The sequence below is a fragment of the Triticum urartu genome, chromosome 1 (assembly GCF_003073215.2).
Source record: "Triticum urartu cultivar G1812 chromosome 1, Tu2.1, whole genome shotgun sequence".
NCBI classification, from domain to species: Eukaryota; Viridiplantae; Streptophyta; class Magnoliopsida; order Poales; family Poaceae; genus Triticum; species Triticum urartu.
Genome location: NC_053022.1, coordinates 317,557,193 through 317,570,246, shown reverse-complemented (window position 1 = coordinate 317,570,246; position 13,054 = coordinate 317,557,193). Strand labels below are relative to the sequence as shown.

Genomic DNA, 13,054 nt, shown 5'->3' with positions numbered 1-13,054 from the left:
TTAGCAAAACTAAAATTGGAGACAAACAAATCATCTATAATCACGCATGCACGCCTCGCCAAAACCTCATAGGAAAAAAAATCAGATTTCTCATGTTATGCAGAGAGATGTCTTAGAATTGACAACATTCAAACGCATTGTGATTCTGTGAGCACTGAGGCCATCGTCGGCGGGGGTGATAAGAGGATAAGTGACATCACAGATGGTATGGCATGTGCTTGAAATAAAGGATGTGGATCTATTGGGTCTTGAGTCGTGGTTATTGCATCAGGGGAGTGTGGTATTTTTTTTTCTCCCGTGAGCTCTGTTGCAAGTAAATATATTTTAAAAAATCCGTGCAAGGTTTTCATGTTACATGATCGGTGCGGGTTGACGTACGTGCATGCGAGCGTTCGTTCGGGACTTCGTTCTCCTCAGTCGGTTGCACGCAATATCGCCCGGAGCCGATTCGCCCGCACGCGCGGCTAAAGACTGCCAACATCGGCAAGGTCGCGGATTTCGTTGGCCCCGCAGCGCTCTCGGCGCAGTGGACACCGCCGGCGCCGGGCAATGGCCACGTCGTCGACGCTGAGCCAGACGCAGCGGTACGCCGCGGGTGCGCTCCTCGCGCTCGCGCTCCGCCAGGCGCAGATCCACCAGCGCGTCCTTCTCGGCTCCCACGGCCTCGACGAGGGCCCGGACCCTGAGACCGTCGTCCTCTCCAGCGACGACCCCGACGGCCGCGACCTCTGGACCCACGACTCCCGCGGCCTCCTCCGCCCCGTCCTCCGGTCACCCCTCTCCCCCTTCCTCTCACATGCGTGCTCCGTCTCTTGATCCGGCGTGTCATGGTGCGCGCGTCGCGTTTCAATTCTCAGGTTTCTCGAGATCGACCCCAAGGCCTGGCCGGGCGTGGAGAAGACGGCGGCGACCTCCCAGCCCAAGCACCACATTGGAGCCGTACGTGCCAACAATGCCGCGTCGTCCGCGTTGAATTCCGCCCCCATTTCGACGTATCGTGTGACGTTTCCTCGCGCGCGCAGTTTCTCCGGAAAGTGTTCGAGGACGAAGACGACGGCGAGAAGGCCGCCGCCGATAGGTCCGACCTCGAGCTGGCGCTCGCCAAAGCCGTCGACGCGATGGCGATGGGCCTGGAGAACGACGTTGCACCAGACGACTTGTTCAACCAACACGTGCTCGGCGCCGACAATGACGAAGAACCGGCTGACGACGGCTCGCCGTCGTCGCCGGGCGGCGGCGGGCGCTCCAAGGACTACCGGAAGATGGCGGTGCTGTACATGCTCCTCTCAGCCTGCGTGGCGGACGTGAACATGGGCGAGGACGGCATGGGGTCCCCCCGCATCAGGAAGGGCTACGACGCCCGCCACCGCGTCGCGCTCCGGCTGATCGCGACTTGGCTCGACGTCAAGTGGATCAAGATGGTAACCAACCACCATTCCCCCAGAATGCGCATAATGAAGCAGCGTGCTAGCTAGTTCCTACCGTGCTGAATTTTTTCTTTGGCGTCGAACACCTTTGGCATTGTAGGAAGCTGTCGAGATAATGGTTGCTTGCTCTGCTATGGCTGCAGCGAAAGAGGAAGAGAAATTGCGTGAAAGTACGTCGCCGAGAAGCAGGTGGCAGAAATGGAGGCGCGGGGGGATCATCGGCGCCGCCGCCTTGACCGGAGGGACGCTCATGGCTATCTCCGGGGGTGATGATTATGTTACACCGTGTCGAAAGCAATCTTGATGACATCTCTCCGCGATCTGCTGAACTAGTTAACTGAATCTTTTTACAGGTCTAGCTGCTCCGGCGATTGCTGCAGGGTTCACTGCTCTTGCTCCGACGTTGCACGCACTTGTCCCTGTGATAGGGGCTAGCGGATTTGCTGCTATAGCTACTGCTGCTGGACACACCGCTGGCTCAGTAGCAGTTGCCGCATCATTTGGAGGTGTGCCTTCCACATTTTGCTCCATTAGATTAGATGATGATCCACAAGTATTTAATCATCCACAGTAACTAATCGTCATCTTTGGTTGGAATCAGCTGCTGGAGCTGGGTTAACTGGTTCCAAAATGGCCAAAAGAATTGGAGATGTGAAAGAATTCGAGTTCAAAGCCCTCGGCCAGAACCATAACCAGGGTGTAGGTGTTTGTTCTCTTTCAGCTGTACACTGGTCCATCCAATGCACTGTCTTGCTGCATTTTCCTTAACAATTACTCCCTCCATAAAGAAATATAAGAGCGTTTAGATCACTATAAGAGCGAATAGTGATCTAAACGCTCTTATATTTCTTTACGGAGGGAGTACAATGCTGTTTACTGATAAGATGAACTGGGTTTCATGGGGGTTTTTTTTTCACTTGCAGCGCCTAGCAGTCTGCATCATGGTTTCTGGATTCGCTTTTAATGAAGACGATTTTTTAAAGCCGTGGGAAGGATGGAAAACTAACTTAGAGAGGTACATTTTTCTAATACAGTAGCAGTTGCTGAGCACAGCTCTTCTTATTTATATGCCCATTCCTTAGCAGCATATTCTTATGCTTTAATGTTGCAACAACCAACAAGTAAACAAACGCCAGAAATTAGATTTATGATAGAAGAAATTCAGATAACATGGATAGAGGTGAGTTCCACGTAATTCATTTTCTAGCAACAGGCTTGCATTGAGTAATTGTTTTCAAGAAGAATCTTACCATGCATAACTAGACACCCTTTGCAATTCTCACTGGCACTTGGCAGGTACATTCTTCAGTGGGAGACTAAGCATATAATTGCCTTGAGTACAGCAATACAGGATTTTCTGGCATCAAGTAATGTTAACGATTCATGCATAAGGTGCATTCCGCCTACGCTTTAAATAATTTTATTAAGAGTTTCGGTTATCACTGCAGGATTTGCAATGGAGCTGATGAGGGAAGGTGCGATGCAGACTGTGTTAAGCGGTATAATTTCAGCATTTGCATGGCCTGCTACCTTGGTAGCTGCTGCAGATTTTATTGACAGCACATGGTCCGTTGCTATTGACAGGTGCCTTCCTCCACTATTTCGTAGTTTATTGTCCTTTCTAACTTAGCCTGCGTTCTTGTAATCTTTTCTACCTGATAAATCTAGTAGATGACTCCAGATCAGATAAGGTTGGGATAATGCTTGCTGAAGTGTTGCTCAATGGACTGCAAGGAAGCAGGTACCCATACCTGAATCATACCTGCAATCTAAATGATTCAGTAAACCCTTGTGTCTGCATGGAGCTAATTGTCTCCCCCCATGTCACAATCATTTCCAGGCCTGTCACTCTCATAGGTTTTTCACTCGGTGCGCGTGTCGTGTTCAAATGTTTGCAGGAATTAGCTCTTTCGGGCAATAACGGTGCGTATCCTGTGTTTTTTTTCTAGACCATGCAGGAGCATAATTAAGTACATAACTGTAAATGTTAGCCAATATGGACCGCTTGGAGCTGAGGAACTTTTCTGGTTTACATGAACATTTTGCGAAAGCTTCTTATTCGAAACGAGCCCCGCGCGCTAAATGTCTACCAATATGGAGTCAGTTGTTTATTCAGCTGACAAATTGAACATGAACAGAGGGAATCGTCGAGAGGGCTGTGCTGATAGGTGCACCGATTTCAGTTAATGACGAGTTGTGGGGGCCTGCCAGGAAGGTAAGGGCAGTAGCTATTCTGACCTTCTTCTCCCAAGAAACCACCAGAATTGTTCTTATTGGTATGAATTGAAGAGAGTCATACTATCAGGCTCTGCATCAACTGGGAAGTTTGTATGTGAAATCCTACACAGCTGAACCCATATGTACGCATGTGCAGATGGTTGCTGGAAGGCTTGTGAACGTGTACTCCACCAAGGATTGGATCCTCGGCGTCACTTTCCGGGCGAGGTAACTCGTAACCCTGAATGCTCTTCGTTTTCCGTCGAAAAGAGAGGGGGGAAAACCTCGGCCTCTGCATCGAGTGATGCACGCAGCCCTCTGAGTGCTCTGACAAACTAGCCTCTCGTGCAGTCTGCTCACGCAAGGTTTGGCTGGCATCCAAGCAATCCAAGTCCCCGGAGTTGAAAATGTAAAAAAAAAAAAATATAAGACTTTTTAGATCACTACAAGAGAGTACTTTTCTTGACTAGGTTGCTGCTCGACTCACGCAGGTTGATGTTAGCGAGCTCGTCGTGGGGCACTCCTCCTACCTGGGACTCATGCAGCAGATCCTGGAGCAGCTGGAGCTGAATACTTACTACCCGGTGTTCTCCCCCTCCACGCCCAGGTCCAGCACGCCCAGATCGAAATAACCGCGATGAACTTCTGCTACTCAGGAACGGTGTTAGCTGTGATGAATATAGTCACCAAAGGTTGTAGCTAATAAAGGAAACTTTTGTTGTAAGAGAATGGAAAAACGATCGGGGGTACTTGTAGTCTGTTTTATCCATAAGTCTCAGCATTTCCATAGAACTTTTTTTTTTTGAGATAGCTTACCAGGCTTGACGCCTGGTTCCATAGAACTGTTTGACTAGCGAAATACACATGCGAGTAACACGGTGAGTTCAGAAGATATGTCATTTTATGACGGATCAAACTGTTGAACTCAAGATCTGATCGCATCCCTTGTGTTATTCATGTCCAAACAACAGTGGTTAGGAGCAACATTTTCGGGTTTGAAGATTGGTGGGTTGAGCATGAGAATTATTTGTCCCTCTATGCCTCCAGTCCATACATTATACAGATGTTGCCAAGAGGATTGATGCTAAATTGAAGATCCTGAGAAAACATCTCAAACCATGGGTCAGGTCTTTATTTGCGTTGAAGGAGGAAAAAATTTATGCCAATGCAGCGATCTCCTTGTTCGATTCGGTTGAGAACTTTAGAGATCTATCCCCCTCTTGTCCTTAAGGAGGGACTTAATAGAACATTTAAGGGCAACTCCATCGTCAGTACAGGGAATTCTGACTTAAAGACTATTGGCTCAAGCTTCGTGGGTTTCAGGGCATCGTCGCCAATTCTTGGTCCGCTACTGTGACGCATGGAAATGCTATGTAGATTCTCCACCACAAGCTGTACAAGCTCGCCCACGCTCTTCGCTCTCATGTGGGCAGCATTAATCTGCTCAGTTACATTGCCGATCAGATCATCTTGGGACTTGATCATGCACAGGACAACCGGGACCTCAACATCGCTGAGATCGGGCTGCGTGTGCATCTAAGAGTATCTCCAGCCGCGTCCCCAACAAACCCTCCTTAAACATTTTTTTTGCATCGGCACCCAAAAATCAGCTCAGTCGCGTTTCCGGAAACCCGTTTTTCGTTGACTTAGGCGGTAATAAGCGTCGGCGGCCCCAGAAGCCCATTTTTCGTTGGTTTTGACGCGAAAGAGCCGCGGGCCCGCCGAGTCAGCGGCACGCGCTTCGTCTTTCCCAGAACGTATTGGTTTCCCGCGGGAAATCAATGGCAAGGCTGCCGCCGGTCAGCCTTGCCATTGATTCCTCATGGACGGCGCGTCATGAGGGACGGGCGCGACGACGCCTCCCCTTCTGCCACGCGTACACACGGTGCGGGCTATAAAACCAGAGGCTCCCCCTCACCGCTGGCCACACCAGCCCGAGCCGATGAGCTCTGCCTCCCTCCCCCCGCCGCCGAGCTCTGCCGCTCTCCCCTTCCCTCCCCTTCCCTTTCCCCCTCGATGGCCGAACGCTTCCTCGGCGACGCCGCGACGGTCAACAGCTTCGGTCGCCGCTCGCTCCAGGAGTGGGAGACGTACCTCCTGTTCGAGGCCAACATCCCGGCGTCGCCTGACATGCGCGCCGGGCCGACGGGGTGGAGGCTCAGCAACGGGGGCGTCCCCATCCCCCCTATGCCCGACGTCGAGGCGCGTCCCGGCATCTTCGCCACCGAGGTCGACCGCGTGCGTTCGTCCCTGACGGAAGAGCAGCGCGCCGTCCCTCAGTACGCCATCGACAACCACGCAGCGTGGGCAGAGTACTTCCAGCGCCGACAGGCGCAGCGGTTGGCGTCCACGAACAGGGCGCCGGTGGTGGGCGGCGTCAAGAACAGCGACAGGCGCCGCGTCTGGTGGGGCGTCCCGAGCCGCACACTCCACGAGATGCTGGCGTACCTCGAGGGCGGCAATGACCCGCCGCTGGCATATACCCTGATGCGGCGGTTGTCCCGCCCCCACGCCGGAGCACCGGGCCATGGGTGCCTAGGAGGTTCGGCTCCTCGTCTTCCTCATCTCAGTCGTCCTCCCGCTCCTCCTCCCACTCTTCCGGCTCGCCGGCGCTATTCAGCGTCAAGGTCGAGCCCGCCGCGGAGACGCCGCTTGGTCGGCGCACCCGCAGCGCCGGCATCGTCATCAACGAGGGCGGCAGGCGCGCCCCCTCCTCGGCTCCTCCGCACTACGTTAAGCCAAAGACGAAGCCGGGGCTCGCCGGCGGCGTCAAGGAGGAGCAGCTCGACGACGCGGCGGCCCTCAAATGGGTGCGCGATGAGTGGGCGCAGCTAGAGCTGGAGCGCCAGCGCCTCGCCTACGAGCGCTTCGAAGCTCGGTGCCGTGGCCGAAACGAGGGAGGCGTCGTCATCCTCGATGACAGCGATGACGACGCGTCGCCGCCACCGGTCCGTCATGGAGACGCCGGGCAGGGATCCAACAGGGGCGGCCGCGCCATCAAGAAGGAGAAGGCCGACGCCGACAACAACGAGGAGGACGGCGGCGACTTCGCCGCGCACAGCGACTTCTTCGCCCCATAGTTGTTGTTTTTTAATAACTTATGTAATAACGTCAAACATGTCAAATATTATGTCAAGTTTGCCGAATTTAGCCGAACATTTTGTGCAATTTATCGAACTTTGCCGAATTCATTTTTTCAAAATAAAAAACCCGCGTCTGGGGGCGACCATAGGGCGAGCGGACCCGCTCGCCCCCGCACCGATTTTAGCGCCGGCTCGTCCCCAGGGCGCGCATAAAATAGCCGCCTAGGGGGCCAATGGCTGGAGATGCTCTAAGACACAAGCTTCTCGGCCTGGCTGCGATTCACAGGTTTCGCATCAGACATCGATGCAGGCTGCAGTGGCTTCGGGTAGGCGATACTCACTCTAAGTTGTTCAGCAAGGCTAATGATCGCGAGCGTAGGAGTTGTCGAATAATTAAGCAGTTTTTATTAAGTTTAATATTGGACGTCAATAACTGTCACACGTGTGGCAGGAAAGGAGACGCACCACACTTCTCTAATACAAATAGATTGTCACGTCATCGCATGCATGCAAGAATTTTTTTGGATTTTCAATTTTTTAAATGTTTTATCTCTTAAATGAAAAATCCGATTGAAAATCCGTTTTTACCATTAAATCTCTCGCGACGAGATCTTCAAAACTAGATCTCATATCGATATATTTCGGTGAATTTTTTTTTGATTAAAAGTTGCCATGTCTATTGCACATGAATTGCCATGATATTTACACTGAAGTTGCCATGATATGTTTCAACTATTTTCTTTTACATCTAAAAGTAAATTTTAACATATTATAAAACGGAGATTAAGAAACTAGACTTGCCATGCACCATAAACTAAAATTGCCATGATACATGCACTTAAAATTGCAATTGTTCAATAAAAAATTATTTTCATGGCCAAAGTACTGAAATTGCCATCATCAAAAAACTAAAATTGCCATGATCTACAAACTAAAAATGCCACATGGCAACTTTAGTTTAAGAACTATGGCAACTATAGTGTAAACATCATGGCAACTTCTAGGGAAAAAAAATCATCAAAACATATCAACATGATGTCTAGTTTTGAAGATCTCGTCGAGACAGATTTAATGATGAAAACGGATTTTTAGTTTGCTTTTTTATTTAGGAGATAAAACATTTTTAAGCCGAAAACCAAAAAGATTTCTATTGATGTCATCTATTCATACGTGGCAAAATGAGTGATGATGGAGGCGTGTGGACGATCTACAAACGCCCACACGTGTAGGCTATAGTTTTTCCGTTCATCTAAAAAGGTAAAATATGATACGCATGATGATTGTTGGCAAAAAAAACAGATTTTTCTTTTACTATTCACAAGGGTGCATATGAGCCCAGGATTAGAATCCATATCCGCACATAAACATTTTTTTCCTGGTCATGGGAAAACTGAAGTCAACTCCATTGAACTGAACAGAGTGGAATAAATCAGGCTCCAGAAGCAGAGAATCTGCATTCATACTCATCATCAGTGGTCTTTTAAGCGTAAAATGCTATCCAATCGTATGGATATATGTACTAGCATCTGAGTGGCGCCAAGAGCTCTGTTCTAAGCTGACTACAAAGTGGCTTGTCAGGCTATACAAAAATGTGGGGTAAGGCGTGGTACCTTCACAATGTGTTTCCTACCACGATGGTCAACGGTGTACAAAAGAGCAAGATGGCCCCTTCCAGCAGTGGCCATTCTCATAATATTTGCATATTCCTCGTTGAGACTGCCCTCTTGACGATGATCTTGACGACATACCGCTGCCATGATCTTGACGATGATCAGACGACCTCCTAGAGTGGTTCGAGCTACCACGCCGTGAATCATTGCCCTGATAGCTACCCCGCCGTGATTCGTTGCCATGACAGTGCCTATCATGGTGTTGATTCGACTGGCTGCCTCGACTAGCACTGCCAGAAGATGGATGCCAGCTCTTGTTGCTCCCTGGTGCCTCTCCCCAGCCAGCAGAATTTGAATTGGTGCTTCCCTGTCTCCTTTGTGCTTCTGAAGAGCTTTTAGCTGTTGGTGTTGTTTGGTGACCTGAAGACGAGTTACGGTTTTGGCTGCCACTCTTGAAATTCACCTTTGAACTCTCACGGGCTGACGAATGCCGACCTGGAGTTTTTCTCCCCTCCGGAGATGAACTTGATCGTAACCAGCCTGAGGCTTGTGTGCTTCCCTCTAGAGATGAACCCCAACCTGAACCTTTTGTGCCTCCCTCGAGAGATGAACCCCAACCTGAACCTTTTGTGCCTCCCTCTAGAGATGAACCCCAACCTGAACCTTTTGCGTTTACCTCTAGAGATAAACCCCGCCCTGAACCTTTTGTGCTTCCATCTACAGATGAACCCCAGCCTGAACCTTTTGTGCTTCCATCTACAGATGAACCCCAGCCTGAACCTTTAGTGCTTGTCTCTAGACATGAACCTGATTGCCATACTGAAGCCTTTGTGCTCCCCTCGAGAAATTGGCCTGATGCTTGCCTGCCTGAAACTTTTGTGTTCCCGTCCAGGAATGAGCCTACCAGTTGCCGACCTGAAGCTTTTGTGCTCCCCTCCAAAGATGAGCCTAATGGTTGCCCGCCTGAAGCTTCTGTGCTCTTGAGAGATGAGTTCAACAATGCAGCACTTGGTTTTAGTTTTACCTAATCAAGTCAGAAGTAACATGTTTAGTTGGACGTCAATCCTCGGATATTTAGAGGATCATGTTGCTAGGATTTCTCTTTTTGAAAGACACATCACGCTTGGACCTCAAGCCCTAGATCTTACAAATAAGGATTACCTGCTCTGGCACTCCACAATCTGTGGAAGCGCTTGGGTTGCCTTTTTCCATCTTTTCCTCTGGTGTTGGTGATATTTCACCAACAGCGCTACTTCCTCGGGCTACTACTGCCTCCTCTATAATGCATGAAGTATCTTTTCCATCAGCTCCAAGATCTGTAGAAGATGGTGTAAGATTCTCTGTCAAGTTAACAACAAAAACAGGAAAAGACTACAATTTCATTACCTGAGGAGGGTTGGAGAGCAGGTGTTGGTGAAGACAATGACCACATGTCATTGCTTGGGTCATCTTGAACACCCCACAGAGCAGAATCAACAGCTCCGCCTTGATAGTAACTAGGTTCACCCCAAGGAGATAGCGCAATAGGGCTAGAGCACTGCGGCCTTTCTTCCTCAGCTGAAGCTGGGGTGACATTTTCCAAAGGCATTCCAGCATGCACATTATAAGTTCCACAGTTTGGTTCTGTCAAAGATCCCAGCACATCACAAACTCCAGCATCAGAGACAGAACTAACAGTTATGTTATCTCTCTTAGCTGATGTGGCATCTCCTTTTAGTGGTGCTGTTTGAGTGACACAGCCTCCATCTTTTAGATCTCTTTCTTCTACACATGATGTTTGTGTTTCCTTAAGTAATTGCAAGCCAACAAATTTACTTGAAGGCGGACCAGATGTTTCTGACACGAAAGCTATTGAAGAGTGGTCATATGCCTTTGTAGCTGAATCTTCAGGTGCTACTGATGTTGACCCTGACTTGTTCATCACAGGCTGCTTCCTCTCAAATTTTGGATTTGGACTGGGATATTGATCTTGAGTGCCAGGGGATAACACTGAATCAATTTTAGGCTCAAAAAGTTGATTAACTGAAGCATTTGATGCATCAGGGGGGCATGGTTTCTGCAGATTCATGATCTCCTTGGTCTTGCTTGAACTAGAAGTGCATGTAAATGAAGTTGATTGTGCACCGCAGGCAGGAGCTCTTGACTGACTAGGAATGCCCAAGGCTGAATTGGATTCTCTTCCATCAACAAGATTTGACCTTGAACAGCTCTCAGGCTTCATGTTACTCTGGCTGTTGTGAATCTTTGGTGCTGGGGTTGGACTACACAAACCACCGGTTTCTTGGCGATTGTTGTGTTCCCCAATCTTTTCTCGGGGGACCCCATCACCATGAGGTCCTGTTGATCTATATGAACCAGCAAAAGATGGAATGGTGCTTGCATAGTTTGCCTGATGCTGAATCTGGACACTAGAAGCCAGTGGCTCCCAGCATGTTGTTGATGGCAAAGCTTCACCCATAAAGTTTGGACTTTCTCTTCTCAGAGGAGGACGGTCAGAAGACTGGCTGGGTAACCCAGAAGAGTAGACAACATTATAGCCAATAGGGGAAGTAATGTTTCCAGTCATACTTGGGTTAATTCTATCTTGCCCAGAGCCTGCCCATGCAGATTTATTATTGTTAATAACTGGCGTAGGTTGAATGATATCTTTCTTCTGTGTTGAGAGCACTTCAGTCAGCAACAATGAGTTCTCTTCACTCTCAAATGTGAGCCATATCTTCATGCCACTTGGGAAATAAGTAGTCCACTTGGATAGCTGTGAAAGAGTAAACGGGCCCTGAACATTTCCAGAAGGGTCCTTGTAGTGCCATACTTTTTCTGGCTCCGTGTCACTTGATACAACCCCAGATGACGGAACTGATGCAGCATCACCCGCTGTATTATTTAAATCAATGCGAGGCCGAGGAATATTCAACCCATTTGCTGCCTGCAAATTAGTGATACTTCCTGCTCCTGGTATATGTGTTACGCCCTCCGTAGGAAGATTTAAACTAGAGTGACGACTAGCATCGGGACATTTTTGTGACAGGTACTGCACAGCGTTTGATTCTGTCCCTTCTCTTCCAGGAAACAGAAGATCTGGTCCATTCCTATTTATGGTCAAATCAACTGCATAAAAGTCAATAAGTTCTCAGAAAATTAATATTTACTAGTGGAACATAAATTGTAGAATATGATTAACAGTCAACAGGTGAAGTACCAGTTGTTTCATCATTCCATTCTTCAGCAGATTCATAAGTAGGAGCCATATGGGGGTCAACATGTACTTCTGGAACTTCATTAATCTTGCGTGCTATTTCTTCAGGAGTGTTCAGAAGTTGTAACTTCTCTACGCACTCTCTTAGTGTATGACATAGTTAAGGATCATCAAATGAAGGTAGCACCAATAACAACACTTAAATGAAGAGCACACATGATTACCTATCTTATGCAAAAAGAAAGCCAAACATAAATTAATTGAGATTATATGACAGGATAGATGCACATGCAACATCTTTAGAACACTGAATGATAGCTCGGGGATGAAAGATGGTTTCCACCATATCATTTTATGTAACACAAAATAAAGGAAGGATGAGAACAATACAAAAGTTGTTTATCTCCATTAAATGAGGGTCACAAAATATTGTGTTCTCTTCATAAAGATAACCCTCAATAAGGCCGATACTATTCGGTAAGTGCGAGAAACAAAGTTCGGAGATAAGAAACTCCAATTGAAGACAAAACAACATAAAACGAAAAATAACCGCCAAAGAGGTTGTGAGCTAAACCCGGTACCTAGCAATCCCATGTAGTATCTTCGTTCTCCAAAGAGGTTATGAGAAACTCTCAAAAAAAATTACAAATTCTAAACCCTACAATAGCACCGTCCTTGGTCACAAATGTTATGAGTTAAAGTTTGCCAGAATAAATGTGTCCTCAGGCCAACAAATATGTGCACAATGGTAGTTTATTTGATAGCTTTAAAGGTTCAGCTATGGTGAGCATATGCATGCCAAGCCATGACTAAACAATCAAGGACTAAAACAAGATCTTCACACTATACGACCCACAGAAACACGAACACCAACACTAAGATAAAAAATATAACAATAGCTCAACATGGTAAGTTAGAAGGATATTCTTTTCGGCGTCCAGTTTCGCTAGCACGGTCACGGAGATGGCTCAGCCTCTGCTTTTCATTTACCAACCACTGAAAAGGATTTAACACACAATAAGTGCTGTTAGATCAAGCTAGAGAACCTATCGGTTATTACCAAATAAGCAACCTCATCACATCGCCAGCTTTTATTTGTTAGTGTAGTACTTACATCATTAATTTGCAGAGATTGGAAGCTTTTGGCTATCTCATATATGTCTCCCTGAATTAACAAGATGAAGAAAATAATTCAGACATACACAATTTGGTAACTTAGGTATCAGACGGATCCTGCTTATGCTACTTCACCTATCTTTGTTACTGATAAGGATTATGATTTCTCTATTCATCCTGAGATAATTACTTTAGTTGAATCTGATCCTTTCTATGGTTATGAATCTGAATCTGTTGTGACACATCTTACTAAATTAAATGATATAGTTACCCTGTTCACTAATGATGAGAAAACTCGCTATTATTATATCCTTAAGATATTTCTGTTCTCATTAAAGGGTGATGCTAAGATATGGTTTAATTCCCTTGAACCTGGTTGTGTGCATAGTCCCCAGGATATGATTT

At 47.6% G+C, this 13,054-nt stretch overlaps 1 protein-coding gene and 1 pseudogene across 1 annotated transcript; one reads left to right on the top strand and one right to left on the bottom strand.

Moving 5' to 3' along the window:
* The first annotated feature begins 549 nt into the window (after positions 1-549).
* On the top strand, positions 550-4,426 carry LOC125532946 (transmembrane and coiled-coil domain-containing protein 4-like). Its single transcript, XM_048696791.1, has 15 exons — positions 550-770; positions 858-939; positions 1,023-1,421; positions 1,528-1,693; positions 1,781-1,933; positions 2,029-2,126; positions 2,351-2,442; positions 2,724-2,794; positions 2,876-3,011; positions 3,109-3,168; positions 3,268-3,350; positions 3,566-3,642; positions 3,802-3,872; positions 3,996-4,053; positions 4,136-4,426. The coding sequence occupies exons 1-15, from the start codon at positions 550-552 to the stop codon at positions 4,274-4,276; spliced, it is 1,908 nt and encodes a 635-aa protein (XP_048552748.1). The 3' UTR covers positions 4,277-4,426.
* Positions 4,427-8,149: 3,723 nt separating this feature from the next.
* Positions 8,150-12,719, bottom strand: LOC125532854 (annotated as a pseudogene).
* Between the last annotated feature and the right edge of the window lie 335 nt (positions 12,720-13,054).